At 43.0% G+C, this 15,044-nt stretch overlaps 1 protein-coding gene across 7 annotated transcripts in view; it reads left to right on the top strand.

The window, feature by feature from the left end:
• Positions 1-1,957, top strand: part of HEATR4 (HEAT repeat containing 4) — a 45,478-nt gene extending 43,521 nt beyond the window's left edge. For all 7 annotated transcript variants that reach the window (XR_011532934.1, XR_011532935.1, XR_011532936.1 and 4 more), the window contains one exon: positions 1,607-1,957. Coding sequence is in view for 4 of the 7 variants with exons in the window: in XM_070593822.1 (XP_070449923.1) it covers positions 1,607-1,765 (159 nt within the window). In the remaining 3 variants the exon portion in view is untranslated. The remainder of the gene's footprint in view (positions 1-1,606) is intronic.
• The last annotated feature ends 13,087 nt before the right edge of the window (positions 1,958-15,044 follow it).

Here is a 15,044-nt window from a genome sequence, read left to right as displayed (position 1 = left end):
GCTTCTAGCCCTGTACATTTCGAACCTTGTTTTTCCTCCATTACCAACATGCTTCAGTGTTGGGCACCATAGGACATTTTCTTATCAACCTATGGCCCTGTACAACCTATGGTCACATCACTGGTTAGGTGGGCACTGTGGGGAGTGGGAGATTTTCTGCAAAGTAATTTTATGTCTAGCAATAACCTAACCAGTGACACACTGGAGCAGGCAGGACCCCTGTCCTGGGACCGCAGCCTTGGAGGGCTCAGCTCTGACCTCTGGCCACATGCCTCCCCATATGGCAAGGAGTATGGCCAAATGGGTATGCCTTGCTGGAGCCCACACCCAGCTTTATAGACCACACACTCTGGGTACCCAGGACTCTGGAATTTCCTGCCCATTTTTAGGGCTTTAGTGGACTGGTCTGCCTTCCTAAGGGTGGCCATCATTGCAAGTATGTGTACCATTAGACTCAAGGGGTGGCCAACAGGTGGTTGTTTGCAGGGGTAAGTGAACAGAGCTTGGACATGCAGTCTGAAGTTCCCACACGTGTGTGTGAGGTCCTCACAGTGTGGCACAGAGCTGGGAAGAGAAAGAGATGGGTGGACCGCAGGTCAGCTTTCCTGAGCCACCATGTTATGGTGAGGAACTCCAGGGAATCTAAAACTCTAAATTCAAGCCTGGTCTCCTTGTCAAGGTAGGAGATAGAATCTATTTTACTTAACCATTTGTTAGCTTGATTTATAACATTTAAATATTTACACATATGGTAAATGGGCTTCCATTTGTACTTTTTTTTTTTTTTGGTGAGAAAGATTGGCCCTGAGTAACATCTGTTGCCAATCTTCCTCTTTTTGCTTGAGGAAGATTGTTGCTGAGCTAATACCCATGACAATCTTCCTCTATTTTGTATGTGGGATGTCACCACAGCATGGCTTGATGAGTGGTATGTAGGTCCATGCCTGGGATCCGAACCGGTGAACCCCAGGCCGCTGAAACAGAGCACGTGAACCCAAACACTACACCACCAGGCTGGCCCCTCCATTTGTACTTTTACCCTAAGGTGGGAATTCACTTGGGGATGAAGATATCCCTCTTACTATTCCCTGGAGCCATACAGAAATCTGGATTGATATGAGAACTACCTAGACTCCTGGGAATGCTTTAGCCTAGGTACAAGCTCAACCCTGGTCATCACTACATTGGTTTACAGGGTTGAAATAGAGCAATGCTGTATCCCTGGGGGCTGTTCACTCTGAGTGAATCCACCTCCTCAGCACATCCCAGGAAAAAGTCTCTTTAATCATAGCTATAAGAGTGTCCTATAGTTGCTGCTACTTCTGCATAACAACAAAGACAGAGAAAACACAGGCTAACCCCAAAGATCACCATGCAGATCTCAAGCCTTCTTGGATGGACAATTCAGCCATATTCTCCACATTAGGCTTCTCACTGGGGTCAAGGGAGGCAGGTCTTGAACTTAGAGAATCTATTTTCCAATTTAGTATGATAGTTCACAGAGCTATTCTGACAAACCATGGCTGAACAGGTTTTCTTCTTGGGTCTGCCTTTCACGTGAGAACACGTTTGACATATGCACTCATGTATTTCTATTTCTTTGCAGCCAGTGAGGCCCCGCACACCAAATCCCTGGTCACAGAGTCCAGTCCTGGACCTAAACACAAGAAGAAGAGGTCACTCGTCACTTGTCAAAGATCTACGCACCACCTGGGAAAAACGGATTGCAATGGGACCTTTCGGATCTGACAACCCAGATCTCTAGCTGGGTAAATACTCAGAGAGAAATTTTTTCCAGTGTCATGTCCTCTTCCCCTGGAAGGAAAGGTGATCATTTCTAGAATGAGCCCTTCTCTGCTCCAGGACACAGGCATCAGCGGACCCAGTCACATTCTGTCTCTTTATTTGAGGTTGTATAATCTCTTTGTCATTATAAAAAAGAATCTATTTAACAGTATACCTAGTTTTTTGTGTGTTTTTTTTTTGAGGAAGATCAACCCTGAGCTAACATTTGCTGCCAATCCTCCTCTTTTTTGCTGAGGAAGACTGGCCCTGAGCTAACATCCATGCCCATCTTCCTCTACTTTATACATCAGACACCTACCACAGCATGGCTTGACAAGCGGTGCCATGTCTGCACCCAGGATCCAAACCGGCGAACCCCGGGCCACCAAAGCGGAATGTGTGCACTTAACCACTGTGCCACCGGGCTGGCCCCTACCTAGTTTTTTAATGTGCACCATTTACACAAAGGGTTAAAGAAAACTGACATCACATTAGATGATAGAGCATATTTTTCCAGATCTTGGAACGGTCATTTACTAAATGTAGGTCAGAGCTCCAAATTTTGCTACAGTATAAATTTGAAAGACCCAGAATCTTTCGCAAGCGATATAAAGAGCCCTCTGAAACCCAAACTAGAATCTCATTGGTCTAGGAAAGAAACAGCTTAGATGATTTTTTTTAACCCACAACCTGTTCTAGAACCTGTTCTAGAACCTGTTCTAGAGCAGGTTCTTTAACTGCAGCCAACAGGGCAATGAAGGAGCCTTGTCACTAGACTGTTACAAGAAAACCAAACCAGCACAATCATTTCCCCCACCCCATTCTGCGTGGGTGAATGTGAACACTTGGAAATCATCTCAGCAGTGTCACAAGGACTATTAGCAATTCTCACGAGGCTCCATGTACTTAATGCTGAAAAGATTTAGGCATCATGAAAAAGTTGCAAACTGTATCTGTGTCATAAGATGGGATTCTGTAAGAGCACATGGTACCCAAAAAATTGCCATAGAAGAGGAGAAATTCAGAATCAAAGTAGTGTGATTCCAGATTTTTTTTCTAAATATTGATTGCACTTTATGCCCTATATTAAAAAGCTTTGGGACATTCAATGATGAAAATAATTCCCACTATGAACGCCTAGTAGCTATGGAACATGGGGGAAGAAAGAACTTTAGAGGATATCAGTTAACTGCGTAACAGAAAATCTCTTTTCTTGACTCATATAACCCGTGTTTTTATTTATTAGTTTACACATTCCATCCAAGTGAAACACAAACTCGAAAAGCACTACTACATATATCAAAGTTATTTCCACATCTATCAAACCTGAGAATTCTGGGATCTGACTACCATGAGGCATTCGAGACAATAAATAATTCTGTACAAATACTTTCTTGGCCCCTCTAGCTTCGACTTTGTCATCTCATAGTGAAAGGACTTTATTGTGCACTGTGCGTTGCTGGCAAGAACAAGGAAGCCAAACGGAACTCCTCAGTCAATCAGTTAGCAAGGTCAAACAGAGGTCTATTGAGCCCTGGGCACTGTGGGAAATGCAACAGCAGAAGAAATGGCTCTTATCTTCGAGGAGTTTACAAGGGGGCTTATAAGACACGCATAGAAGAACCTTCCAAAGACAATGTGCTTAACCTAGTAGGAGTTGTGTGGCACACAGAAAATGTGCTGTAGGCATCCAGCGGAAGGGGGCACTGGAGTGGTCATGAAGACACGGAACTTGCTTGGATCTCAGAGACTGTACAAGACTTAGAGAGGAGGGAGGACCTTCCATGTGAGGGAAAGGACAGGAAAAAAGGCTGGAAGAAGGAATGGGCTTGGCAGGGGTCTATGACAGCTCCTTTTTCCTCTCCTGTTCCCTAATTGATTCACTTGCTGGCCTCCATTCTCCTTACCCTCATGCTTTTGCTTATGTATTCATATTAACAAGATGTTATAATGACAAAATACTCTAAGAGTTCCACACATCCTTTATAAAGGGCCTTGCCTGTCCTTCCTGACTGAAGCATCTGTAGGAGATTCTCTTCTCACAAAGAATGCCTCAGTTGTCTCCTTTCTGTTGCTCCTCTTTTCCTCTTTCCTCTCCTTTTCTTTTGCCACAGACATTCATTAACTCCACCGCTTCGTTAGACAAATCATTGCTCCCTATCCTGCCGTAAAAGGAAGCTTCAGTTTGGCCCAGCATGTGGGAGAAACACCATGCTGACCTCCTCTTGGTCAAGATCTGGAGAAAATTTCCGTTCTTCAACCAAGATGCATGTCTTTATCAGTGGATGCGTTCCATCTAAGTTAGCATCCATTAGCGAACTACGTCAACAGAAATCTCCCCGACAAGTCCAACAGCAATGTGGGGGTTTCAGGTCAGAATTTGGAAAGCATCTGTGTTGGAATTTACTCTCTCTCTTCCCACAACCTCCTCTTGGTTATCACTTAATCCTCCCACCCCACCCCATCATTTCTTGATGATCTATATTGTCAGCAAATATTTACCAAATACATGTATTATTTAGTCATCACGGATATACCGGGAAGCATAACAGTTTTCCTGACTTGGAGGAGTTTGTTGTCTAGTTGGATAAAATGGGCGTATTTGTCAGAGGCGACATCATAGCCTCTCAGAGGGCAGGAGTGAGCTGGATACTCTGACTCCTTGGAGACTTCAGCTATATTTTTAAAAACTGAAGTGTCAAAACTGAATTGTTTTAAATGATGGTAATTTTTTTTTAAAGATTTTATTTTTCCGGTTTCTCCCCAAAGCCCCCCAGTACGTAGTTGTATATTCTTCGTTGTGGATCCCTCTAGTTGTGGCATGTGGGACACTGCCTCAGTGTGGTTTGATGAGCAGTGCCATGTCCGCACCCAGGGTTTGAACCAACAAAACACTGGGCCGCTTGCAGTGGAGTGCGCAAACTTAACCACTCAGCCACGGGGCCAGCCCCAATAGTCATGTATTTTTAGTTGCAGGTCCTTCTAGGCGTGGCATGTGGGACGCTGCCTCAGCACGGCTTGACGAGCGGTGCCATGTCCGCGCCCAGGATCCAAACTGGCGAAACCCTGGGCCGCCAAAGCAGAGCGTGAGAACTCAACCACTCAACCAAGGGGCTGGCCCGGATGATGGTAAATTTTTAAGGTATACACTTAAATTATTGCTTTTAACACAAAAGTTACAATGACTAACTTTTGAAATAATGTCAGAAATCTAAATTGACATGAGTGTTCATAGCAGCATTATTCATAATAGCCAAGAAGTGGAAACAACCCAAATGTCCATCAACTGATGGATAAATAAATAAAATTTGGTGTATCCATACAGTGAAATATTATTTGTCAATAAAAAGAAATGAAGTACTGATACATGCTACAACATGACTGAACCTTGAAAACATTATGCTAAGTGAAGGAAGCCAGTTACAAAAGACCACATATTGTATGATTTCATTTATATGAAATTTCTGGAATAGACAAATTTTTAGAGACAGAAAGTAAACTAGTAGTTGCTTAGGGCTGAGAGAGATGGGAACGGTGAGGAGGGGTGGGAGAGGGGCATAGGAATTGACTACTAATGGGGTTTCCTTTAGCGGGGACAGATATGTTCTAAAATTAGATTGTGGTGATGGTTGCACAACCCTGTGAATATACAAAAAAAATTGCATTGTACACTTTAATTGGGTGAATTGTATGGTGTGTTAATTATATCTCAATCAAGCTTTTTTAAAAGAGTCTAAATTGAAAGCCTTTCATGGCTATAAAAGGTCCACCGGTATAGGCTGCTGAGCAGTGGGCATAGTGGACAGAACACTGGTTTGGACGTCGAGCACACCTGAGTCCAAATATTTTGCTACTTATCAATTGTGTGACCTTAGCTGAATTACTTAAGTTCTCTGAGATTTCTTTCATTCACTGTAAAATGATGACAATAGTTCCTACTTCATAGGACTATTTTTTGAAAAACATCAATTCGAAAAGTACTTATTGGACAGTTATTATGTTCCAGGTACTGTTCTAGGCTCTGGGGATACAGCAGTGACCAGGACAGTCAAGGCTCTCTACATTACATCTCATGGAAAAAAAATCCAAGATTTTTTATATCAAATTTTAAACATGAAGTCTTAAATATTAGCAATTAAGATAAAAATATTAAAAACATTGTAAGCTAACACTCCACCAAACATTTGTGAGCCAAATTCTGCCCTTGGGCTGACAGTTTGTGACCCTTGATGTAGGCTTTTCAGAGGGTGAATTTCTAGAATATTGCCCACTTAGCTGAACCTCGGACCCGTCAGCGTGCTCTCATGTGCTGCCCAGCACCAACTGAAGAAACATTCTTCATAAAATTAAGGGAAATCATCCTAGCAAGTCATTGAGCCAGGCAGTGGCCTGGATCCCATCCATCTCTAAAATGCTGTCACCTTCCTCACTGACCCAGTGAAGCCCCATTCATTTTCCATGTCTGGACTGTGCTGGCACTCTCTACAGGATGGGTTTGAAAGAGACCTCTGTTGGGCCGGCCTGATGGGGCCGTGGTTAAGTTCGCATGTTCTGCTTAGGCAGCCCGGGGTTCGCCAGTTCGGATCCCGGGTGTGGACATCACACCACTTGGCAAGCCATGCTGAGGCAGGCATCCCACATATAAAGTAGAGGAAGATGGGAACCAATGATAGCTCAGGGCCAGTCTTCCTCAGCAACAAGAGGATTGGTGGCAGATGTTAGCTCAGGGCTGATCTTCCTCAAAAAATAAATAAATAAAATACACTGGGTATCTATAAAAAAAGAGAGACCTCTGCTTCTCATGCCTTTCAAGATCATCTGTCCTCTCAGGACCGCTGTGGGAGGCCAATTGAGGACACAGTCTCAGATGTTAGGATTTAGACACTTTCATTTTCTTCACCTGCTGATGCCTTTCGCCTCTGCTGTTTCTGGCCAAACAGGTAAGGGCAGAAGCAGCATAGGCAGCTCTTTTCCTGAACTCAATTATGGATGATTAATCAATTCTAATTCTCCAACATGTCCTTGATCTCAGAAAAGAAAAAAAAGTTTTAAATTTGTCTTATAGCTATCCAATTCAGAGTCAGACAACCATATGTTGCTCATTTATCCATCAATCGAGCAGTGGAATTTAAAGCTCTGGAAAGAGGGAGTCTAGAGAGAGGATTCAGGAAGTCAGTGCCTTCATTAGACCATGCTACCCCATCAACACCAAACTGTTGTTTGGAATGCTTCACCCCATAGAGTCATGGAATTCCCTATTGCCTGAGTCTGAGACTCACACGGACAGAAGCTAAGTGGAGCATATCAGACTTCCAAAAGCCTCTGCAAAGATAACGTGATGTAGCAGAAAAAGGGTAGACTCAAGTTCAAATTTCCTTCTGCTACTAACTACGTGACTCTGTGTGAATTACTTGATCATTCTGGGCTTTACTTTCATCATTTGTAAAATGGGAAGAAGAATAATTATCTCCTGGGTCTATTGCAGTGGTTCTCAACCTGGTTGCGTATTAAAATCGCCTTTTTAAAATGTTGCAGCCTGTGCCACACCTCCTGCAAATTAAGTCAGACTCTCTGAAGGTGAGATCCAGACATCAGTCTGATTTTAAAAGCTTCACAGGTTGTTCTAACATGCAGTCAGGATTGAAAGTCACTAGTGAGGATTAAATCATGTTACTTGTGCAAAGCAGGTACTCTTTTTGGGGGAGGTTGGGCTTGAGAAAGAGTGGCCTTGAGCTCACATCTGTTGCCAATCTTCCTCTTTTTGCTTGAGGAAGATTGTTGCTGAGCTAACATCTGTGCCAATCCTCCTCCATTTTTTCATATGTGGGACGCCACAACAGCATCTCCTGATGAGCAGTGTGTAGGTCCACACCCGGGGTTTGAACCTGTAAACCCTGGAGCACAAAAGTGGAGTGCACAGAACTTAACCACTATGCCATCAGGCTGGCCCCAAAGCAGGTACTCTTAGTAGTTTCTAGTTATGCCCCAATATGTTTCAAACCAGCAATTGACTACACTTTTGGTGTGTGTTCTAAGATTGCACCACTAGGTGTCAGTTTGACCATACAAGTTAGTTCTGGAAGCTTCTGGTTACCCATTGTCAGAGTAACAATCATGTACCATCACCACAACCATTTGTTGAGTACCTGCCTTATGACACTACAGTGCTAATGGCTCCTAAAACATGATTTCTAATTGTATAACAAGTAGGCAAGGTAGTTTTTGTTCCAATCATGAGGAAGCAGAAGGTCAGAAAGATTCTGTGACTTGTACAGTATACAAATGTGGCAGAACTGAGATTTAAGCTTTATTCATTCATTCTCTCATTCAAAAACACTGAATACTTACTGTGCACAAAGAACTGTATCTGATATTGGGAATCCAAAGGTAATAAATAAGATATAGTTCTCATCTCTGGAAGTTCTTTTCTTTCTTTCTTTCTTTTTTTTTTTGAGGAAGACTGGCCCTGAGCTAACATCTGTGCCCATCTTCCTCTACTTTATACATGGGACTGGGATGCCTACCACAGCATGGATTGCCAAGCAGTGCCATGTCCGCACCCAGAATCCCAACTGGCGAACCCTGGACCACCTAAGTGGAACATGAGAACTTAACCACTGCGCCACCAGGCCGGCCCCTGGAAGTTCATTTTTATCCTTCACTTGTAGGTACATTTAAGAAGGAAAGATGAACATCTCCTTTTACAGTTGTCCTTGGCTTCAGGTTAGCTCTACCTTCTGAAGAACTCAAATGCTGTGTTCCTAACAGAGGAGAATGACCCTTAGGTGGAGTTTCCCGGGATGGCTGTTTCACTGTACCCAGCCACTATAACAAAATTAAAAAATCTTGAGAGACTGTTAGGTATCTAAGAAGCTAGGGACCACATCTGGCCTGTTTTACCACGATGTTATTATTTATATCCTCAACAACAAACTATTAGCATAATGTATGTATCTAATTTTCAGTCAATGAATATTTACTGAATGAATTAATGCTAGTCCTCTGTTTAATCCTATGCAAAAAGAGCCACAAAGGAAATGTTTAAAGAAGTCTGCACCTTATTTTGGTAGGCAAATATGAATATTTCTTTCCAAAGGTAGTACCTTGTTGTAAAAATCACCAACTCATTCATTCCTGAGTTGGGAAAGTCACAGATCTTGGAGAAGGTTCTAAATAAGCCAGGGACCAGAGAATTATTATACTACTAGATTTGATCAGTGGAGCCAGAGTCTAATGGCTGCTCTGGAGTTTGTTCCATGTCACAAGGATACCAGCTGTGTCTGTCTGAGTTGTCATTCACTAACCAAGCAGTTTGACAATTAGGCCATTTGGATTACAAGGCTGGGTCAGACCTATAGTCCATTCAATAGTCTGTTACTTTGGAGGAAAGGTTATTTAAGTAGTGGTCCTCAAACCTGATTATGAATCAGAATCACTTGAGGGAGATTTGCAAAAATAAAATACACATCCATGAACCCTACTCCAACCTAGTGAAGTGGAATAATTCCTGGAACCAGGGTGGGGAGCTGGAATTCTGATAGAGAACCATGGCTGAGAAATGGCTAGTTCACTCACGTATAGCTCTGCAATTCATAAATTTGCTCTGATCTTTTTTGTATTCTGATTACATTCCCTCCTTGGATAATGAGTTCTGTGCATTTATTACCAAATGTTTGAAGTAGTGTTCCTTTTTATCAGTCCTAATCTTATCTCTACTGGAAGTTTGTAAATGACATTGAAATCCTCAGATTTGGGGATTTGGGAGATAAGTCCATGTTGATCTTATCCATGCTATTTGTGATACTATAGGTTTAGCTCAGATCCTCCCCTAAAGCATGCTTAGTAGTCACATGCCCATTCTTGAGATTTTTCTGGGTTTACAAGCAGCTCTGGCTTTATCAAGTGATCCATTCTGCATCAGCTAGACAAACTTTGTCTACTTTGTGCAATAGCAGAAAAATAATATCTGTTCCTGTGATGACTGTGACCTGAGATGGCTGCTGCTTAGGTCATTCAGGACAGGTAAGCATTTGTTGCAGACTTGGGTTAAAGTCCTGTTATGAGTCTAGTCAGTCTGTTAGCTTTGGAGAGATCAGGAAGGGGAATATACTTTAAGAGCCCGATGACCAACATATCCCTTTGTAATGACAATCTAGTTGGTATGTGGAACAGACCAGAGGAGGGAGAGGGGCAGGAATATTTATAGTAAAGTATACAAGGGGGTGAACAGAGAAAAATACCAGGGTCATGTACCTGCCAAATAGAAAGAAAAAGGATCTGGTTTAACTACTTCCTTTAAAAAAAAAAACAAAAAGGCTAAGTGGTGGGAGATGGAGAGCCACAATTGGGGTGATCATTTTGGAATCTCCAAGTGTCCCTTGATGAGTCAAAGTTTCTAAATAACCTTATGCCCATGTAAAGGAGAGAAGGAGGGCTCCAGAAAGAGACGGAGAGGGAAAAGTGTTATCAGGTCATAGCCTGTACATCCCTCTAGGCAAGTTAGGCCAGGCCAGGATGTATCCACACCGAAAATTTATTGGAACTTGGTTGGAAATTCCTAATACTCTAGTGATGAGATTTCTGGTTGTATTCCTTAAAAACCTCAACAATGACCCTGCTCTCAACTGAGTTTGTTAGAAAACAGATCTCCAAGGACTGGTCCACCCAAGATGAAAAGACCGGCCTCTGATTCTAATACGGGAGCTCAAAGATGCTTGGCTCCTGTGTGATCAACACTCCAAAAAATAATAGTTTTTACTGGCCTTTCTTTTCATCTAGAGATTTCAAAGCATCTCACAAACATCTGCCCATCACATAGGTAGCTGATGAAGCCACATCTCTGACATTCATCTTTTGCTTGTTGTCCTCCCATAAATTGATGACGGAGCTGGAAACAGAGTGTGGGCCTCCTGATTCAAGATCTCACACTCAACGCCCACTCCTTCTCGTCAATACCCAGTCTCAAGCAGTTTGTGGTGCTCCCACAGGGTGTAATTCTTTGTAGAGGCCTTTGTATCAGATTTGCCTGCTGCTTTGCTGTCATCACCTCCCACTAACTGCATTTCTGGTTCCCTGGTGTCCTGGCAACTGGGCCATGCCTTGGTTATCCACCATGTGAGAATCATTGAAGAATCTCCAGAGATTCTTCATGTCTTGTTTTCCTTCATCCCGATTTACACCTCCCCTTGACAGTCTTTGGGCCATCAAAGTAGTGTGTCCTCTGGCTTCTTCTTCTTCTTTTTCTATCTCTACCCTCACCTCCCCTCAGCAGAAGAAAGAGGAAACCACAGACCAAGAGCTTGTGAGGTAGGAAGGAATAGCAAGGAAAAGCCTTTTCTCTCAAATTCCTCTCTTGTTCCCCTGTCGTGCCAAGGCCATGAACTTTGGCCCCAGTGGGAAGAGAAGATTAGCAGGATAAGTCTTTGCCTCCATCACTTATCCTGAGAGAGTTGACGTCTTCTGCTTCTTTTTTTTAATCTGGAGGAGGGATGACTCATTGCAGACCCTTGATGGGGAAATTCATCTCAGAGCCTAAAAGTGAAGGAGCAGAGGGCCAATACTGACCCAGTATTTTAATTTAATTTTAAGATCGGAATGATTTTACCGAGTCAGAGGAAATTGAGCTCTCCCTGTCCCCAGTATTGGCAACTCCGAACAGAATTTCCCCAAAGGAATGACCCTGTTTATGGGAGTCCAAAAGGAAACAGATCCCAAATTCAGAGTGCAGGAATGGCCCCATGCACATTGTTGGAGGGCTTTATTTAGTCATACTCCACCACTGTGCTTTTACCTACTAATTACTACAACCACTAGTGATCATTATGTGATAATTAGCATATGCCTTTTTTATAACTCCCAGAGAACCACCCCAAAATAAATGATGGTGTAGAGTGGCTTAGAGACAACTCCTGACTCACTCATTCATTCACTAAACATTTAGTGAACTACTGTGGCCCAGACCCTGTGCTAGGTAGCTGTGAGCATGATGGATGTGGTTCTTGCTATCATAGTGCTGACATGTTGCAGGAGGGAGAGGAACTAAGCAAGTTTACACAGGGGATGTGTGTATCCAACGTGGAAGTGCAGTGTGCACAAGAGGGGGACCCAACCCAATTGTGGCTAGAAGAAGGATGTCAGTAGTAACTTTGAAGGTGCAATCTGTAGGATGAGTAGGAGCTAGTAAATGGAATCCTACTTAGGACAAACCTATACTATTTGTATAATTTCCCCAGGACATAATGTTAAACCCAAAGCTGTCTCCTCATATTAACTCCCCAAAGTAACTCCCAGGCTGTGCCACATATAGTGCCTCCAACTCTGCTTCTGTACAGTGTGCTGCTGCCTTGGAAAAGTGTGAAATTCTACGCAAGTGGAAGATATAATTATTGTATCCCACTAGAGAGAGTATTTCAGGGAGGAAGACAGCACCAGGGAAATAGGCGTGAAAATCAGGTTCTTCTATTTCCACACCCAGGCCCAGTTCTCAATGCCCTTGGGATGGTCTGGGTCTGTGAGAAATGTTTGTCTGTCTCCACTTGAGCAACAACATCCTTCTTATCAGCTGCTGCACTGAGAAGACACTGATGTCCTTTTGCAGGAAACTAACAGGAAAAGAAAGAAAGCCTACCACTAAATACACTTCCTGAGGGCAAAATGAAATGGCTTCTGCTCTGGCTGCCTGCAGGAAAGGGCTGAATAAATAAATAGACCATCCCTATTGTGTAGGCAGACTTCCTGGGGGCAGGTCCTCATCTCCTCACCCTTTCTTTCCCTTCTAAGAGCAGCCATCCTGCAGAGGAGCAGACAGAGGTCTTCTCTGGCTACTGAGAGGCATTGAGACTTACAAGTTTCCTTTTTCTCAAACACAGAGGAAACATGGAGTTAGAAGGAGAGAAGACAAGAGTCACAGAAAGAGGAACTTGGTATTGCTACACACCTCTCTTCTAACCTCAATGAATTTTCTTAGCAGCTTCTGCTTTGAGCCTTTCTGTGCAAGAATCTGGTAAGGTCTGGGACAGTGTCTGGAGGAGAAGGGGCCAGGGCTGATGCATCTCAGAAAATCAGTGGGCCTGTGAAATCAGAGCTGCACAGGTGACTTGATTTGGAGGAAGAGGCGTAAACTGTCACTATCCATGGGTATTTATTGAGCTCTAAAAGTGTTGGACCATGGCAGAAACTGCTCGAGAAGGTAACCGGATCAGAAAACAGTTCCAGTCTAAAGGATATTAAGACATTTCCTTGTGAGGATAATTTTTTCTTCTGCATGGAACACAGACAGAAGAAAAGAACATGTACAAATATGGGGTGGGGGTGGGGTGGGGGAGGGAAAGAGAGAGAGCAATTGCACAGATGCCCCTGGCTGAGAAGATGAGCTGAGCTGTGCAACTGGACCTTTGTTTTTCTCCACTGCTTTTGGTTTAAAGTCATTTATACTTTAGGAGGGTTTTGCCCCCCATCTTTCTCACATAATAATCATGGGTGAGCCCTGAGAAATGACTCAAAGCCAAAATAATGGGGTTTCCTTGATTATAGTTCCTCATTTTCTCTGGCCACAGGCCAACCCTCTACATCCTCCTCCCTTATAAGGAAGCCAGCTTCAACCCAGCTTGCTGGGTCACTCCAACCTCTTAGTGATCTTTCTTTCATGTTGCAAATTGGACTCTCTTCTTCCAGTTTTCTAATTGCAAAATTGCTCTTTCTTCACTCTCTTGGTTCTTATTCCTCCCGATCCAGGGTGGAAACTTCCTCTTGGGTGCCCTTACTCCACCCACAGAGCCTGGATAGGATCCCCCTTTCTCTCATCCTCAGTTGAGGACTAACTGAGCAGACTACACAGTCACCAGCTTCTTTTGAAAGAGACGAAGATCACTTAGCTGAGTCCCTGTTTGTTCTGGCCACACTCCCCTCTCTCCGGAACTTTCCTGGAGCCAGGCTCAGATTTCTGCATATAGGAGGTGCTGCCATAATTAGCTCATCTTGCTGGGTTTAAGCATGTCATTCTTAGTATAGGGCAGGCAGGAAATTAGACTGGATCATGGCTTTGTTGGTCATATTTAATAAACCCCAAATCTGGAATTGTGATCTGGCAAGTATAGAGTACACACGGATAAATGAGATAAAATATTTGAATATAAGATCATGATGGAAAAGTTACCATCGTCATAGCATATCCTTTCAGTAGCGTTGAGAGGCAACCAGGTATCATACTCTCATATCACGTTAATAATAACTAATGGTTACTGAGCACTTACTGTGTGTTAGGTCCTTCCTGAATTACATAGAGTATCTCATTTACTCCTCATAAAAGATTTCCTTCTAGTAGCTGGAAGGAAAAGGAAACCAATCATATACTCAATAATAACATTAATAGTAATAATAGTTATTATATATGCCAGTTATATAATATATGCCAGGCCCTGAATTGAACATATTCTCTCATTTAATCTTTAAACAAAACATACCAGTAGGTATTATTATTATTATTATCCTAAGGTATGCTGCTTCTAAAGTGGCTCCAATGATCCTCCTTCTGGTATTTACATCCTTGACTGTGGGTTGGACCTAATGGCTTGCTTCTAATTCATAGAGTGTGGCATGTCACCTCTGTGATTAGATGACAAAAGACTATGACTTATGTCTTGCTAGCAGTCTCTCTCTTGCTGGCCCTCTCTCTTGCACTCTTGCTTGCTTCTCTGATGAAGCAAGCTGCCATGTTTTGAGATGCTCTATGGAGAGATCCACAAGGCAAGGCACTGAGGGAGGCCTCAGGCCAACAGCTCATGAGGATCTAAGGCCTTAGCCTAAAGCCTGTGAGCTACTGAGTCAACAATGATGTGAGTGAGCTAGGAAGCAGATCCATCCCGACTGAGACTTGAGATGACTGCAGCCCTGAGACAGACCCAGAGCCAGAGGACCAAATTAAGCTGCACCACGATTTCTGACCCACAGAAATGGAGACAATAAGTGTTGTTTTAAGTTACTATGTTTTCGGGTAATTTGTTATGCAGAAAAAGATATCTAATACATATCCCATTTTGTAGACGAAGACACTGAAAGTTAGGGAGATGAATCAACTTCCCCAAAGTCACACAGCTAGTAAATGGCAGAACCAGGATTTGAACACATTTAGATTCAAGAGTCTGAGTTCAAGTTTACTTTCTTATGAGATTCCAAGTGATTAGAAAACTGGAGTTCCAGAAGGTGTTCTACTCTCTGAAATCCTTGGAGTGTAGCCATGTTTCCAGGAAACTCTTTGTGCG

The sequence above is a fragment of the Equus przewalskii genome, chromosome 25 (genome assembly GCF_037783145.1).
Source record: "Equus przewalskii isolate Varuska chromosome 25, EquPr2, whole genome shotgun sequence".
In the NCBI taxonomy this organism is placed as follows: domain Eukaryota; kingdom Metazoa; phylum Chordata; class Mammalia; order Perissodactyla; family Equidae; genus Equus; species Equus przewalskii.
Note: the sequence above shows the minus strand (reverse complement) of the source record. Positions and strands in the feature narration are given on the sequence as shown.